Below are 17,628 nucleotides of genomic sequence, written 5' to 3'. Positions count from 1 at the left end.
CCCCGTCCCCTGTCCCGTCCCGTCCCGTCCCCCTTCGTCCCGTCCCGCAGTCCCCGTCCCCGTCCCCTTGCCAGCCCTAGTAGCTCGCTATCACTTAATAAAATATTTCTTTGATATGTATTATAAGGAATGCATAATACATAAATATGTCATTTAACTTTACGTTATTTTACATTTAAGTCCTTCAACTTTGAGTATGTACAAGCAGACACTCATACTTGTATAAATTTGAACAAATAGACACACACGTCCTATGTGGCATCCTACATGGCAATTTGCATCCTACGTGGTGTCCTGTGTGTATTATACCACATAGGACTCATGTGTCTACTTGTTCAACTTTATACAAGTTTTAGTGTCTATTTGTGCACACACTCAAAATTGGAGGGTATAAATATGAGATGAAGCCAAATTAAAGGATATATTTATGCATTATGTCTATAAGGAAATAGAAAGAACACATTAACATAATAATTAAGAATTGACTAATAATCAAAGATGGAATTTTGACATACCTTAGGAGTAATTTTAACTTGAAGCTCATAATTTCCTAAGCTTTGTTGCTCTTGTTGAATTTTCTTTGCACTTGTATCTACACCATTGCCGCACCATTTTATTTTGATCAATTTTAGTGTCATTATATCTCCAATACTCTCCGGAATCTCCTCCAATTCATCCAACTCATTCAGTATTAGTTGCTCAAGCATTGGAAAATTATCACTACCAGCAACTTCCCACCTTTGCAGTTCATAGCGCCCATAAAGTTGTAGATATTTTAATTTGCGAAACACAACATCTTCATCTTGTTTCCAATCTGTTCCATCGAATGCACCTTCCAATTTGAGCACCTCAAGATTCGGTAAATTAGCCAGCAATTTCATAACTTCCCATGGTAATCTAGTGTATGATAGTCTCAATTTCTTTAGATTAGGAGGGAAAATGTCTCCAGAAAAATTCATTGGGACTGTTCTTATGTGTAGTGTCTCCAGATCCTGTACAAGACTGAGAGAATCAATAATATCACAATGCTCAGAATCATCTGAAATCTGTAGCTTTTTTAGATTGGGACTTCTTCTTATGATTTCCGCAACAAAAGGAGAGTTATAGAGATAAAGTGTTTGCAAGTTATTCAGAAGGCACAAAGGTTGTTCTGCTTCAACAGGATTTGATATATATAGTGGTAGTTCAATATCCACATGTCGTATCTCTGTCATTCTCCAAATATCTACTGGATGCTTCAACTCTGTTGATTTATACATGTAAAGTTTGGCAGTTTTTCGAAGAATTATGGTCTGTATATTTCTCAATTTGGCTAATGAAAGACCTTCCCCAATTGTTGCAGCAACATATCTCAAATGTACAAGCTCGGGTATTACTCGAGAGAAATCTAACCAAACTGATAATACGTCCAACACCTTAAGAAACTTGAACTCTGAAACTCTGGAATAAATCCCGCTTGCTACATTGATTGAAATAAAGGTATGGATTATACCATTGCTACGTCGAGGACGATAATCATGCTTCTCTTTAACTTTAGACAGAAGGATCACTCCATGTTGATCATATCTGTCTTTGAGAACATCCCCATTCATGACATGCACAACAATTTCAGTATGAGCTTCACTTAGGCACAATTGGCGAAGAAGATCGTGAATTTTGAAAAATTTCATCCTTCCATTAGCCTTTTGTTCTCTAGTCAAAATTAGACTTCTATCAATTAACTCTTGTAGATACTCCTCTGCCACCACTTCTAATCTTTTATTGCTTCTTCCCTTTACGAATTGCTCTGCAATCCATAGCCTAATCAACCTGGAAACATTAATATATATGTCTTCTGGAAAACCTCCAACATAGAGAAAACAAGACTTCAAATATTGGGGCAAGTAGTTGTAGCTCAAAGAAAGAATTGATTGGCATCGTTCGGATACCGTACCAAAGAACGAGTTCAGATTTTCCTCAACCTTCTTCCAATTGTCATGCGTTAAGTCCATTTTTCCAAGAAGTCCAGCAACGACAACAATCGAGAGAGGTAATCCTTGACATTGTTGTACAATATGCTTCCCTATTTCTTCTAGAAGAGGAGGACAGTGATCTTTTTTAAATAATTTTTCCGTGAATAGATTCCAACTATCTTCTAGACTTAGAAAAGACTTACTATGAGGCGGAAAATAAGGGCAACTAACATAATCAGCAACATACTTGGGCCGAGTGGTTAATAGAATTCGGCTTTTATTGTCATCATTTGGAAATATTCTTTTCATTTGGTCCCAAGCCTCAGTACTCCAAATATCATCTATGACAATTAGGAATCGCCTACCCTTCAGACCTCTATACACAATCTCCATTAGTTCATCATCACTACTTTCTTGATTGCTTCCAGTAATTGAAGAGACAAGTTCAAGAAGCATTTGCCTCTCATTGTATTCTTGGGAGATTGTGACCCAAGCATGTCTATCAAATCGGGAACGAATAGATGAATTATCATAAACTTTTCTGACAAGAGTTGTCTTACCTATACCACCCATACCAAAAATTGGTATGACAGTTAACTCGTTTGTTTGGGCGGTGACGTGATCAAGTATGATGTTGAAGTCATCCTCCATCCCAACAATACTATTTTCCTCAATTGTACTTTTTTCTGGTGAGGAAGGAGTTGTTGCTAATTCTACAGATTTGCTTCTATGCTTGTTAAACTCGACCAACATCACCTCTTTGTTGAGAAAATAAACTTGTTGTTCCACTTTCAACAATTCTTCATAAAAGGATCTACAAGCCTTTTTTCTCCTCTTTGTGCGATCTGCTAGAATGATGCTTCTTAGACTTGAATCAACTTTATCTTCTGCTTTGTATACAACATTTCTGATCCTCTTTTCTACAACCTTGAAATTGAAACTCGATAAATTAATTATTGGTAAAAAAATATATAAGATCAGTAAGATTTAGATAACTATACTAGTGAATTACATACCTTAAGAGTTTCAATATCCTTTGTGATAGTATTGTCAAGGAAAAGTTGCAGAGCAGAAAGATTTTGATAGATAGATTGAACATGTTGTTGTGTAGAGCATGGACAAACAAAAGATTGATTAGGTTTGAAGAGTTGTGCCAATGTATACATAAGTGAAGAAAGTGCAGCATAAGCCATTTCTAAAGGATTTAATCTCCCTGCTTCAGTAGCTTTGTTTTGTGCAAATGATTAATTTTTTTCTTTAACCTTTTGCGCACTGGTCCTTGTCATCTTGAAGAAAAAGCAGGGACTGCCTCCGTCCAAAAAGTCAATGCAATCTTTCCTTAGAGTTTAAGTTTTGTGTAGAAATTTCTACACCATCAAGTACTTTTCAATGAAATTTAACCATAGTAACTTATTTTAATAACATAACAATAATTATAAAAAAGAAAAAAAAGGAATATCAACAGTTGAGTCCTACTTGGATTCTAATCATATTCAACTATTGATATTCTTTTTTTTATATATATAATTATTGTTATTTTATCAAAATAAGTTACTATGGTTAAATTTCATTAAAAGTACCTGATGGTGTAGAAATTTCATATACTGACGATACACAAAACTTAAACTCTTTTCCTTATATAACTAATAAAGACACATAGTATTAGCAACATCAAAGTTATATTAATACATGTATAAGTTATTGCCTTGAATATATTAATCTAAAGAGAAAATACATAACTATCCCATTAAACTAAGACCTGTTTTTTAAAAGGAATAATACATATATTGGACCTTAAACTTGGCTTCAAATTTTAACTTTGACCTCCAACTTTCATAGTGCACAAACAGACACTTTAACTATTCAACCTTTTAATAAATAAACACGCGTGTCTTACCTGGCAAAACGCGTGATGTGCACGTTTTTTGCGCGAGTTAGGAGTGATTTTTGAGGCCTACAACAGTAAAAAAAATGCTGAAATGACAACTCTACCCTTAATTAATTTTATTTTTTTTAGTTCAAAAATGCACGTGTAAAGTGTTTAATTAGTTGGCAGCCATTGAGTGGCTCACTAATACACGTGGCAGTGTTTGCATTTCACGCTCTTGGCTCCAAAAATCGCGTGTTTATTTATTAAAAGGTTGGATAGTTAAAGTGCTTGTTTGTGCACTATGAAAGTTGGAGGTCAAAGTTAAAATTTGAAGTCAAGTTTAAGGTCCAATATATGTATTATGCCTTTTTAAAAAGACACTTGAACTTTGAGGGGGTCCTATTACCCCCTTAAACAATTTTGAAGTGTTATAAATATCCCACTTTTTAGCCGCCTTCAATTGCAAAAAAGAAAGTGCAATCACGCACTAATTATTATCTGCCACGTGTTAAGTTTTAATTTTTAATCCTTATTTTCATTTTTGTTTTTTCTTATTTTATTAGCTTCATTTTTTTTTCTCTTTCTTCTTCTTTCTTCCTCACTCTTCTTCGTCGCTGTAGCCCTCCATATAGCCAGCCGCCATCACTGCAAGTCCTTGGCTTGGCCACCATCGCCGCCAATCCTACGGAGTAGCCTTCATCACACCATTATTATAATCTCATACCCACCATTAATATCATCAAATCATTATTAAATCAAAGATAAGAGGCTTTGCAGATTTTATCTCTCTGCTATGTTATTCTTATTTCTTAGGCTAAGAGATTTTGTCCACATAATTTACTTTTCTTTATCACCACCTTTTTCTAAATGGGGGACAAAGACATAGGATACTCACCCTTTAAAGTGAGTATATAATTACATACCTTAAGAGTTTCAATATCCTTTGTGGTAGTATTGTCAAGGAAAAGTTGCAGAGCAGAAAGATTTTGATAGAGAGATTGAACATGTTGTTGTGTATAGCTTGGACAAACGAAATATTGATTAGGTTTGAAGAGTTGTTCCAATGTATACATAAGTGAAGAAAGAGCTGCATAAGCCATTTCTCTTTGATTGTTGGAATGAGTAAAAGATAAGAGGCTTTGCAGATTTAATCTCTGTGCTATGTTATTCTTATTTCTTAGGCTAAGAGATTTTGTCCACATGATTTACTTTTCTTTATCACCACCTTTTTCTAAATGGGGGACAAAGACATAGGATACTCACCCTTTAAAGTGAAACTTTTAACTTTTAATTCGTTGTCATTCACTTCCATGATAATGAGATATTTGACTCCCAAGTCTTCTAATGGAAGGAAAGGAGAACTTAAGTCTTCTTAATTTTTTGTAAATGATTTAAATATAATTACAATATGTATAAATAGTTATTCATAAAATTAAGTAATCAAAAAGAGAAGGAGTGTAACACCAAATTATAGCTTAACATCAAATGCACAATCTGATAATCATAGCAAATAGTTTTAAGAAATTGTATCATTTTGATACGTAGATTTCACATGAGTTATTAGTTATGCAGATGTCATATAATGTTTGAAGAGAATATATAAAAACTTATCAATATCCATTACAATATTATAGCATCACAATAAATTATACAATTTCAGATGTACATTATGTTCATCCCACAAATATTCGAAATAAGATGAAATAGAGTAGACTAAAAACAATAAAATAGCTAATGAATTCTAAAACTTTTAAATAACAAAAATTAAAGAGAGAAACTAATTTAAAAGAATGGAGGAACTTCCTCAATAACTAACAAAAAATAAATAAATTTACCTCTTTTTGTTTTGCATATGTGATGAGCAATAACATCCGTCAACAATCATCCATCAACAATTATACATTAAAATAACTAAGTGTATGCATTAACATAAAGTGAATGTGATGAGCAATATAATTACATCCACCAATATTCATCCATCAACAACTATACATCGGAACAACAAAGTGTATGCATTAATATAAAGTGATTTTGAAAACAACTTTTTGGTATGTATAATTATAAGTCAGGAATTATAAAAGTCATTTAAAAATTGATGATATACATAACATCTATGAGAATTAGATTGGTTAAAATTGGAATATGCAAAGTTTCTGACTAAAATCTAAATATGTGTGCCATATTAAGATGTCGAGTAATTCAAAGGACATTTTGTTATTTAATGTTTAAGGATATTTTAGTTTTTAAAGGATATAATTTACCGCTTTTTGTTGTTACGATGGAATATGTAAAGTTTCTGACTAAAATCTAAATATGTGTGCCATATTAAGATGTCGAGTAATTTAAAGGACATTTTGTTGTCTAATGTTTAAGGATATTTCAGTTTTTAAAGGATATAATTGACTGGCTTTTGTTGTTACGAAACACTTCATCTACCAAACTCCATTTTAGAATTTTCGTGAATTAATTCTATCTAGAAATATAATGGATTAATACCATATAATTATTATTTAATATTTTATTAATTATTTTAGGGAAAATTTCAGAGACTTCCCCTCAGGTTTGGCTTGGTAACACTCACCTCCCTTGTGATTTACAATATTACACTTGCCTCCCTTTATTTGAGTTTTTGGTAACAATTCATTTAACTTATTAATTATTAATGTAAAAAAATTATGATATGATTAATTTACCCTTTTTAATATATCCTATTTTGTAAAAAAAGCTTTTTTCAAAAAAAAAATTTGTTATTAAATAAAAAATTTCATCTTTCATTAAGAATATTTTCATCTTCCAAAAAAAAAAAAATTCATCTTCCATTAATCCATTCTGCTTAACTTGTTTTAGAGTTGATGTCACCGATTTGTTTGTCTAATTTTACTGAAAATGAAGAATTTTATATCAAATGTTGAAACTTAAAAAATGGAGTAACTCAATTTTCATATCGACTGGAATGCAAACAAATTAACATACATTTTGTTCTAATTTTGATCATTTTCTTTTCCTGTTCAGTAATTAAGTCATCTTAAAATATTATATTTTTATTGACACTATTCCAAGTGATTTTACCGTCAATTGCATAAAATTATAAATTCATTTAAACAAAATGGTTTCAATGGAAGATGAAAATAAATTGATTGTCAACGAATTTAAAAAAATAGAATTTTGAAGAGGGCAAATTAGTCAGATTATAATTTTTATATTAATAATTAATAAGTGAAATGAATTGTTACCAAAAACTCAAAATAAGGGAGGTCAATGTAAATATCGTAAACCACAAAGGACGTGAATTTTATTAATACTAATATTTAAATTTAGTGAAGGAGTAAAACCACAATCCAACTTTGAAGTTAAGATCTTCCCACTTATAATAATATATATGATGATGATATGATTAAGAAATCTTTCAAAATATCAAATAAACCAGTAAGATTCTTATTAACATTTTAAAAAAGTTTTAAAACCCACATTTATCCTTTTGGACTACTGTTGCTTTGTTTTTGGGCTCTGACCCATTCCGGTTGTTTTTGCCATTGGACTCTTTCCATCTTCTGCAGAAGTTGTATTTTCATTAGATTTGTTGATCTTTGTCGTATAAGATTGTTTCTTTTTTCAACTTCTTGGATGTAAGGTTTATCAAGAGAGTATTGTCGGATTTGGTGAAGAAATGCCCAAAAATAGTCCGATTCATATTCGACAAGTTTGGAATGACAATCTCTGATGAAAATGGGAATTTACCCAAGTGTGTAACTGATAAATATTGCATATGACAATTCGATTCAGTTATTTCAAATCTGAACGATCATGTTTATGCTAACGACTCAATTGTGTAGGATTGCAACCACCGATCTCCACTAACTTCTCAAGAGCAACGTTTCAGATTACAACTCCGCAATCTTAGGAGTTGAAGTTTAGGGTACAGAGAGATGACAAAAAATAATAGCCAAGAATGACAAAGGTTTGTGTGAATAGCAAGGGCCTCAACGTGTACATGACTCTTTAAAATATATTTACAATAATAATATCCTTGACATAAGAGACTAACTCTAGTATCTCAACTTCACAGTTCACTCAAACTGTTCTAACTACTCTCCAACAAGTCAAACTCGCTTCTTGTTACAAACCTCACCCACACAATTACACTCTTTAATTTAGAAATTATTACAACTCAATAATAACCCTAGAACAACTCAATAAAGATAAATTAAAGCTGCAGCTAAGTAAAAACTAATTGAAAAACTTAAAGCCAGTGCACTGCACTTTGCATGGAGGGATCTTTTCCAAACCCCATTAGAGCATGTGTTAAAAGCATCGAAGCTCTACAAAATACCTCAGTCACGCGCCCAACAAGTGGTACCTTCACTGTCTCCCTATTCTGTAAAGGTTTATAATCCCAGCTGCAAACATTGTTCGCAAAACATTCAAAAACAGGAATAAACTATACAATCAAACACTATATTATGTATATATTAGAATTAAGAATTGACTAAGAATCAAAGATGGAAATGAACATACCATAGGAGTAATTTGAACTTGAAGCTCATAATTTCCAAAGCTTTGTTGCTCTTTCCGAATTCTCTTTGCACTATTCTCTACAGCAGAGCTGCAATCAACTATTTGGATCAATTTTAGTGTCATTATATCTCCAATACTCTCGGGAATCTCCTCCAGTTCAAACAACCAATTCAGTATTAGTTTCTCAAGCATAGGAAAATTATCACTACCAGCTGCTTCCCACCTTTGCAGATCTTTGGACCTAATTAGTAGATGTTTTAATTTGCGAAACACAACATCCTCATTAAGTGTCCAATCTGTTCCAGAAAATGCATAATACCCCTTTAGCACCTCAAGATTGGGTAAATTAGACAGCAAATTCATAACTTCCCATGGTATTTTAGTATTTGATAATGTCAACTTCTTGAGATTAGGAGGGAAAACATCCCCAGAGAAAATCGACGGGTCAATGGAGTTCACCTCTATCTTTAGTGTCTCCAGCTCCTCTAGAAGAATTAGAGAATCAGGAATAGAAGGATAGTCAGAAATTTCGCACATCTTTAGCTTTTTTAGATTGGGAGTTCTTCTTATGATTTCCGCAGAAAAAGGAGAGAACTGGAGAGTAAGTGTGTGCAAGTTATTGAGAAACAAAGGTTGTTCTCCAACACTATTATTTTCTGCCTCAAGAGGATTTGATATGTATAGTGGCCATTCAATATCCAAATGTCTTATCTCTGTCATTCTCCAGATATCTAAAGGGTGGACCAACTCTGTCTGTTCAAAACCTACAAGAATTATGGTCTGTAGATTTCTCGATTTGGCTAGTGAAAGACCTCCCTCAATTCTTGCAGCAACATATCTCAAATGTACAAGCTCAGGTATTACACCAGAGAAATCGTACCAAACTGATAACACGTCCAACACCTTGAGCAACTTGAATTGTGAAACAATAGAGCAAATCACATCTGGAGAATCTAAATCAAGAGATTGCATTGAAATAAAGGTACGAGTTAGACTTGTTATATCATTGATATAAACTTGCTTCTCTTCATGTTTACGCAGATCAATCACTCGCCGCTGATCATGTATGACTTCTAATAAGGACACGAGAACATTCCCATTCATGTAATACACAATATTTTCAGTATGAACTTCACTTAGGCATAGTTGGCGAAAAAGATCGTGAATTTTGCAAGTTTCTATCCTTCCATTAGCCCTTTGTTTACCAGTCAAAATTAGACTTCTATCAATTAACTCTTCTAGATACTCCTCTGCCACTACTTCTAACCTTTTATTGTTTCTTGCCTTTACAAATTGCTCAGCAATCCATAGCCTAATCAACTTGGAAACATTAATCTCTCTGTCTTCTGGAAAACCTCCAACATAGAGAAAACAAGCCTTTAAATATTGGGGCAAGTAATTGTAGCTCAGAGAAAGAATTGATTGGCACCGTTCGGACACCGTACCAAAGAATGAGTTCAGATTTTCCTCAACCTTCTTCCAATTATCATGTGTTGGGTCCATTTTTCCAAGAAGTCCAGCAACGACAACAACCGAGAGAGGTAACCCTTGACATTGTTGTACAATATGCTTCCCTGTTTCTTCTAGCAGAGGAGGACATGGATCTTTTTTGAATATTTTCTCAGTGAATAGATTCCAACTATCTTCTAGACTTAGAAAAGACTTACTATGAGGCGGAAAATCAGGGCAGTTGACATAATCAGCAACATACTTGAGCCGAGTAGTTAATAGAATTCGGCTTTTATTGTCATCATTTGGAAATATTCTTTGCATTTGGTCCCATGCCTCAGTACTCCAAATATCATCTATGACAATTAGAAATCTCCTGCCCTTCAGACCTCTATACACAATCTCCATTAGTTGATCATCGCTCCTTTCTTGATTGCTTCCGGTAATTGCAGAGGCAACTTCAAGAAGCATTTGTCTCTGATTGAATTTTTCGGAGATGGTGACCCATGCATGTTTATCAAATCGAGAATGAATATATGAATCATTATAAGCTTTTCTGGCAAGAGTTGTCTTACCGATACCGCCCATACCAAAAATTGGTATAACAGTTAACTCGTCTATTTGGGCAGTGAGGCGATCAAGTATGATGTTGAAGTCATCCTCCATCCCAACAATAGTATTTTCCTCAATTGTCCTTTTTTCTGGTGAGGAGGAAGTTGTTGCTAATTCTGCAGATTTGCTTCCATGCTCATTAGACTCGATCTGCACCACCTCTTTCCTGAGAGAATCAACATCTTTTTCCACTTTTACCAATTCTTCCTCAAAGAATTTACAAGTCTCTTCTCTCATCTCTGTGAGATCTGCTAGCAGAGTGATGATATATCTTAGGCTTGAGTCAACTTTCTCTTCTGCTTCGTATACTACATTTCTGATCCTCTTTTCTACAACCTTGAAATTGAAACTCGATAAATTAGTTATTGTTAAAAAAAAAAATATATATATATATATAAGATCAGTAAGATTTTGATAACTATATATACTAGTGAATTAGTTACATACCTTAAGAGTTTCAATATCCTTTGTGGTAGTATTGTCAAGGAAAAGTTGCAGAGCAGAAAGATTTTGATAGAGAGATTGAACATGTTGTTGTGTATAGCTTGGACAAACGAAATATTGATTAGGTTTGAAGAGTTGTTCCAATGTATACATAAGTGAAGAAAGAGCAGCATAAGCCATTTCTCTTAACAATTATTGTTGTTTGCTGCTATTACTAAAAGATAAGAGCCTCGCAGATTTAATGTCTCTGCCTGAGATAATTTACATGAATTTGGACAATTTTCTATTTAACATCTACATCACAACCACACAACTTGTGGTTCATGGATGTAAAACTGTGGATTGACCAAGTCAAAGTGAGAAAAAAGAAATTAAAAATAAAGTCATAATAATATGTCAAGTTGTATTAATATATAATAAACTTCTAATGAAAAATATCATTCAGATTTCTGATTCATATACATTGGATTCCAACTTGTCAGAGACATTGAACCCTGTTGTAAAACAGAATAATTTAGGGAAAATGCATAAATTAGGGTATCCCAGTCTATGCCCAAAATCCCTGAGACACACTTAACCTTTACTAAGATTCTATTACCCCCAAACTTATTTTTTAATTAATTTTCTACCCCTTTTCGGCCTACGTGGCACTATCCTTGAAAAAATTGTCAACACGCGCTGGGCCCACAAGATAGTGCCACATAGGCCGAAAAGGGGTAGAAAATTATATATAAAATAAGTTCGGGGGGTAATAGGACTTTAGTAAAGGTTAGGTGTGTCTCAGGAATTTTGGACATAGGCTGGGGGTACTTATACATTTTCCCAATAATTTAGGTTGAATAATGAAGACATCATGTGTCAAGTTGGACGAATATAATAAACTTCCACTACAAATTTTCCTTGAAATTTATAGGCATAATAAAAAAATATATGACATTTAACTTAGCCTCATTTTACATTTATGCCCTCCAATTTTAAATGTCCACAAGTCAACACTTGAATTTATATAAAATAGAACAAATAGACACACACGTCCTACGTGGCATCCTACATGTTAATTAATTATGACATGGTAAGTTTTACTTCCATTAACCATAATTTATCAATTTTACTGTTATAAAAAAAAGGTAAATTGACTATTTTATTCACTTAACTATTCGATGGAAAACTAAAGTGTATTTTCCGCTGTGCTATTTTTCTCACTGCTTGCATTTGTATTTGTGGTATGTACGCATCTACTATTACATTATACTTCTATACGTACCCGCGCGTTGCGCGGAAATTAAAGAGTTCTCTCATCTACACATAAATAACAATAAAAAGAACTCTCAAAAAATGAGTGAATGTATCTCATAATGAACAACACTAAAACAGAAAAATTTAACAAAACAAACTAAAAGACTTCATCTTTTGAGATTTAGTAGAGAGACTTTACAGAATTCAAATATAACATTCCATTAAAATACAATAAATTGTTCATTCATCTGAATAATTGTTCCTTTCTGAATCCTTTGGCATAAAAACACTAAAAGAATCAAACATAAAACAAATAAATAAAATAGAAAACAAACATAAAAGAGATAAATAAATCATAAAGCAAACACTTAGAATGAACAATTAAGATAATAATCAAATTTTAAATTTGCAGACCCGTTATCAATAAAATTCAAAAACTTCAATTATTTAGGATATAGATTTGGAACAGTACAATATTTAAAAATTTTAAAATAGAGTGAAAAAGGAAATAAGAACTTGTATTTAGTTGCTACAAATAAGGAAAAATTGTTTTAAAATGTTTTAAACTATAAATAGATAAATTTTAAAACTGTTTCCACGTTAATTTTAAAACAGTCTCAAAATAACGGTTTTGTTTTTTAAATTGTAATTTATTTATTTACTTATATAATATAATTACAAATAATTAATTTTAGTTATACAAAAAATTGATGTTGATTTTGATTTTGGAGAAGTATATTAATATTAATAAAATAGAGAGAAAAGGGAGATTAAAATTTATATTTATTTTTAGTTGTTGTAAATAAGGAGCATTTTGTTGTGTATAGTGTAAAAAAGTGCGGTTAAAACTGCTTTAAATTTAAAATGGATAGTTTTTAAAATTGCATTCACGGAAATTTAAAAAAATTAAAATCTGCTTTTATAATTGTAATCTGTTATTTTATAATTACAAATAATTAATTTTGATTGTTCAGAAAATTGAAAAAATTATGGTGTTGACACATGATATTTTTAGCGCGCACTCGCAATATATATATATATATATATTTTAATGATAAATACTATTTTTTGTGGGCAATAGTGGTTACTTCTATATGTTCTTTAAAACAAAGTGCAACATAATTCATGCCCTCAATTTTTAAAACAACATATATTCCTCGTGTTTTAATTTATGTTAATTTGTTTGATTTGATTTTATATTTTTAAAAATAAAATATAATTAATACTAAATATTCAAAGTTTCATATATTCAGTAGTAAAAAAGAAAAAAAAATAAGTTAAAGAAAAGTAAAATACACGGTATGACCCCATTACCCCCCACTTATTCACAAATATATTATTCAGTAATAAAAAAAAAGAAAAAAAAATAAGTTAAAGAAAACTAAATAGACGATACTTACCCCCGTTACCCCACTTACTCATAAATACATGGAATAAAAATAAATATAAATAATCTAATTAGAATAAAAATATGAGTCCAAAAAAATAAATATTAGCCATATATAAAATCAGTTACTTTTTTAAAAAAACGAAAAGAATATGGAAGATTTTACTAACTATGGTAACTTTCCAATTTTAAAAAGAATTCGTTTAGTATATATATTGATGATTTTTTAATTTTTACTTTTAAATTTAAATTGAAAATTACTAACTAATACAGATTTAATTATTTTTAGATTTTACTTTTTAAAACTAAAAAATGGAGAAATTTTGTGGTACTGATATGTGGCACTTTTTACTTCTCATATTATATATAGATATAAAATATTGTGTTATACGGTTAGTTTTTTCTAGGGATAAGAAATGTAAGATTAGTTTCTTATCTTTTAAAATTTAAATTTTAAATTAATTATTCAAATTTCAAAAACTTATATGTTTGGATATTAATTTGGATAATTATCTTTTTTTTTTAAATAAAAAAGGGAGACCTTAGAAGTAGTTATGTTATATTTATTTATTATTTTTTTCAAAACTGCATCTTCTTTTAGTGTTTACAGTTTTTTTTTTTTAATTAGATTTATTATATATAGGTACCATATATAGATAGGTTATTTCACTTCTCCTATTATAAATAGATAGATTTTTTTAAAAAATTATTTAGAGTAATAAAGACTATATGCTTATCCATATTATCATCTTGTTAGAATAATAAAGATATAAAAAAAAAATTAATAGTTAGATTAAAACAAAATATAACTAAGAAAAGTCCTATCATAATGCTAAGCATACAACAAAAAAATTATAATCACTTGGATATCATTGTTACCAAACAAATGTTAAATTTTAAATATGTATAGTTATAACTTTATCAATAATTTTATAAGATATCATTATTATCAAACAAATCCTACACTTTAAATATGTGTAGTAATAACAACTTTAACAATATCTAAAAAAATAAAATTAAAATCCAGTGAATTCATACACAAAGCCTGCAAAAACAAACAGACAAACTTAAAATCATTAAATTTTTTTATAAAATTAACACAAACTAACAGTTTACTATATTTATTAATCAATATATATTTAATGCATACACAAATCTCATGTAGTTAACAACTATTAAAATTTGAGTTTAAAAAAATGTAAAAAGTTCAAGTAATTGTAGAATTTTGATATTTAGTATCTTTCAATTCCTTTAATTAATTTCTTATTTACGTAATCATGTGAACTTTTGTCACAAACCGAACACAATGTGTAAAATGCAGCCAATAAAATATAAAATAGAACAAACAATTAAATAAGCCAAAATTAATATTTAATTGATAAATAGTCATACTAAATAACTATCAGAATGCTCAACATATGTAACCAATAAAATTGTTCTAATAAAAATACTAAGAAAAATTGTTCAATTGATACTAATTTAATTACTATTCAAAATTAATCAATCGAAAAGTGTAAAATTATTTTGGAGTTATCGCCTTTAGCTTCATTGATATCTTCCAATGTTATACTTATCTCCAAGAATTCAAATTTTCAAATGTTTTTTTTTAAAAAAAATTAAATGCAAATATTTTTTATTGTTAGAATTTTTCAAAAATTTGTATTTTTTTGTGTTACTGTTCTCTTTCATTGCCAAAATGAAATGATTTTCTGAACCTATTGTAACTTTTAGACCTCTATAACAACTCCTATCTATTTTAAACAAACTAACAGTAGAAAAAAAAAAAGGCCCAAAAAAAGTTATATCGGTCACAATCCACATAGAGCTTTTGTAATTTTAATTTAAAAATACTCCTTATCTCCTATTCAAAAAAATAAAATATTATCCCTTTATTTCACTAAGAAAAGAAAGTATATATAAATTACGTATTAAGATGTATAACTTATCACATAGATTACATGATAATTAGTAGCAATAGCTTTATGTCAAAAAAAATATTAGTAAGCTTTAATATATCATTTATATCAGAATTTCAAATAGTTTAAGATATTTCATAAATTCAGTAATCAAGTTATTTCATTAGCAAATTTTAAAATTCTCAATAACCTAAATTCAAAAGTTAATCTCTAAATTCATAAAAAGTCTTGCTTATGATTATCCCTACATTTATGTTTTTCTTTATACATATTAAAAATAACATTGATATATTTATCTCGACATTTAATATGTTCATATATGTATTTTTTTTGTTCATCTTTACAAAAGGACCGAGTAAGTGACTTTTTGAATGGACTTATTTTAAGTGCATTCTGAACCAAAAAGAGAAGCTATAATCATACTAATACTATTCTGAGAAAAGCTCATCTATAACTGTAATCTTTAGAAACTTTTGCATGCCGCATACATGCAATGAAAACAATATATTTGGCACTCCTGTCATGTGAAGATAGCATGCAGGCAAAACTCATGTGAAGAGGGTGGAGGGGGTTGAAAATCTTACCTGATCTACTGCCTCAAATTAAGAACACATCCAATAATTGCTTGTAGAATTCAGAATCATCCAGAATTTCATTATCAACATCCATGTTTGTTCCCTCATAATTGCCATTAGAAGAGTTTCAAATGCAAAATGTAAATCTAATTTACTGAATAAAGGTCATAAACTCCCAACCTCTTACAACCCTTTTCTTGCATCTCCTTCTTCATAGCACTATAGCCACTATTAAAAATTCAACAAATTCCATGTATAATTGTAATGTGTTATTAAGATTGATGTATATAGTGAAAAACTTTGGCAATAGGATAAACTATTTTTTGGCTTTTCCAGTGAAATTTTGTTGAAGAAGTTACTATAAAAATGGCATTAGTAGTTGTCTCAATTTGAAATTCTTTTACTGAAGCGGTTGACAAAAAGTATCTATCCGGATGAACCAAAAACTTGTTTATGCTTTTAATATTTTATAGATAGATAAATGTTTGCGGTTACTAACTTTACCACTCAGTAACTTTCAGTTATAAAATTTTTAAATAATTAAATTTATCTCAACCAATAAGAATAAACTCAAATCCAACTTTCAAATTTGTTTTTTTTTAAAAAAAAAAAAAGCCAGCCAATACGTTAAAACACAATTTTTTTTAGTGATTGCAATTTTTATTTTTATTTTTATTTTAGATTATTTTATTTTAATTTAATAATTCATAATTTATTTTTTTGATAACTGAATGTTAAAACTTTATAAATTTTTAAATTGGTTTTTTTTTTCTTAAGACTTACGTTAATCTTGAATAAATTTTTTTAATTAAATATTTATTTTTAAGTTTAAGGTTCTGGCATATTTTGTTTTTCCTGATATATAGATATATATATTATTAATTTTATTATAATAATAATTATTATTATTATTATTATTATTATTATTTAAAAATTTACATTTTATTTTTGTTATAAAGAAGGAGTAACCATGAAAAGTTACTTCAAATACTTAATATAAAAAAATTGATCATGGAATTATTTATTTCGTTACTTTTTCTTCTTTTTGGTTAGTTTTAGATATAGATTCAAAAAAAATATAAATATAGATATATAGATATAAATAAATTATTAATATTATTATATTATTATTATTTAACAATTTACATTGTCTTTTTATTATTATAAAGAAGGAGTACCGGTAAATAGTTACTTTAAATATTTGATATAAAGAAATTGATAACTACCCACAAAACTGATAATTTGGTCGGTTACTTTTTTTTTGCTTTTTGGTTAATTTTAGAAACAGAGTTAAAAATTATAATTACAGTTATATTAAGTTAAATTTTAAAATTGTTTTAAAATTTTATCTCATTTAAATGTAAGAATTGATTTAAAATAATTTTTAAAAATAAATTAGTAGATTATTATTCAAACTAATTACACATCATTAATTTTAATTAATTTAAAAACTATTTTTGTGGTGCTGACACGTGGCACTTTTTCTTCTCCGATTATATATAGATAGATTATTAAGTATAAATTATACCTACAACTTAAATAAAATTATCAATAAAGTTAATGTTATTTGGGTCGTGATATCGATAACTAGTTTACATATACAAACACTAGTGGCAAAAAACTCCATGTTTCGCATGGTCCCAATATTTATTCACGAAGTAATATATATATA

At 29.6% G+C, this 17,628-nt stretch overlaps 2 protein-coding genes across 4 annotated transcripts in view; both read right to left on the bottom strand.

Moving 5' to 3' along the window:
* The window catches only part of LOC125845341 (putative late blight resistance protein homolog R1A-10), a 700,072-nt gene extending 695,136 nt beyond the window's left edge, over positions 1-4,936 (bottom strand). Inside the window, exons 1-2 of one of the 2 annotated variants that reach the window (XM_049524831.1) lie at positions 4,746-4,936; positions 2,709-2,879 (exon numbers count right to left, since the gene is read on the bottom strand). In XM_049524831.1, coding sequence (XP_049380788.1) covers positions 2,709-2,879; positions 4,746-4,922 — 348 coding nt within the window. In that variant the 5' untranslated portion in view covers positions 4,923-4,936. The remainder of the gene's footprint in view (positions 1-2,708; positions 2,880-4,745) is intronic. The other variant, XM_049524833.1, reaches the window with a different exon arrangement.
* Positions 1-11,197, bottom strand: part of LOC125845346 (putative late blight resistance protein homolog R1A-10) — a 56,406-nt gene extending 45,209 nt beyond the window's left edge. The window contains exons 1-4 of one of the 2 annotated variants that reach the window (XR_007444268.1): positions 11,059-11,197; positions 10,846-11,028; positions 8,338-10,734; positions 8,153-8,219 (exon numbers count right to left, since the gene is read on the bottom strand). Coding sequence is in view for 1 of the 2 variants with exons in the window: in XM_049524842.1 (XP_049380799.1) it covers positions 8,208-8,219; positions 8,338-10,734; positions 10,846-11,022 (2,586 nt within the window). In the remaining variant the exon portion in view is untranslated. Of the gene's footprint in view, positions 1-7,462; positions 8,220-8,337; positions 10,735-10,845; positions 11,029-11,058 lie in introns of those variants that run through there. The other variant, XM_049524842.1, reaches the window with a different exon arrangement.
* Positions 11,198-17,628: the final 6,431 nt, after the last annotated feature.

This window comes from Solanum stenotomum, chromosome 11 (assembly GCF_019186545.1).
Source record: "Solanum stenotomum isolate F172 chromosome 11, ASM1918654v1, whole genome shotgun sequence".
Taxonomy (NCBI): Eukaryota; Viridiplantae; Streptophyta; class Magnoliopsida; order Solanales; family Solanaceae; genus Solanum; species Solanum stenotomum.
This window is presented reverse-complemented; position numbering and strand designations above follow the sequence as displayed.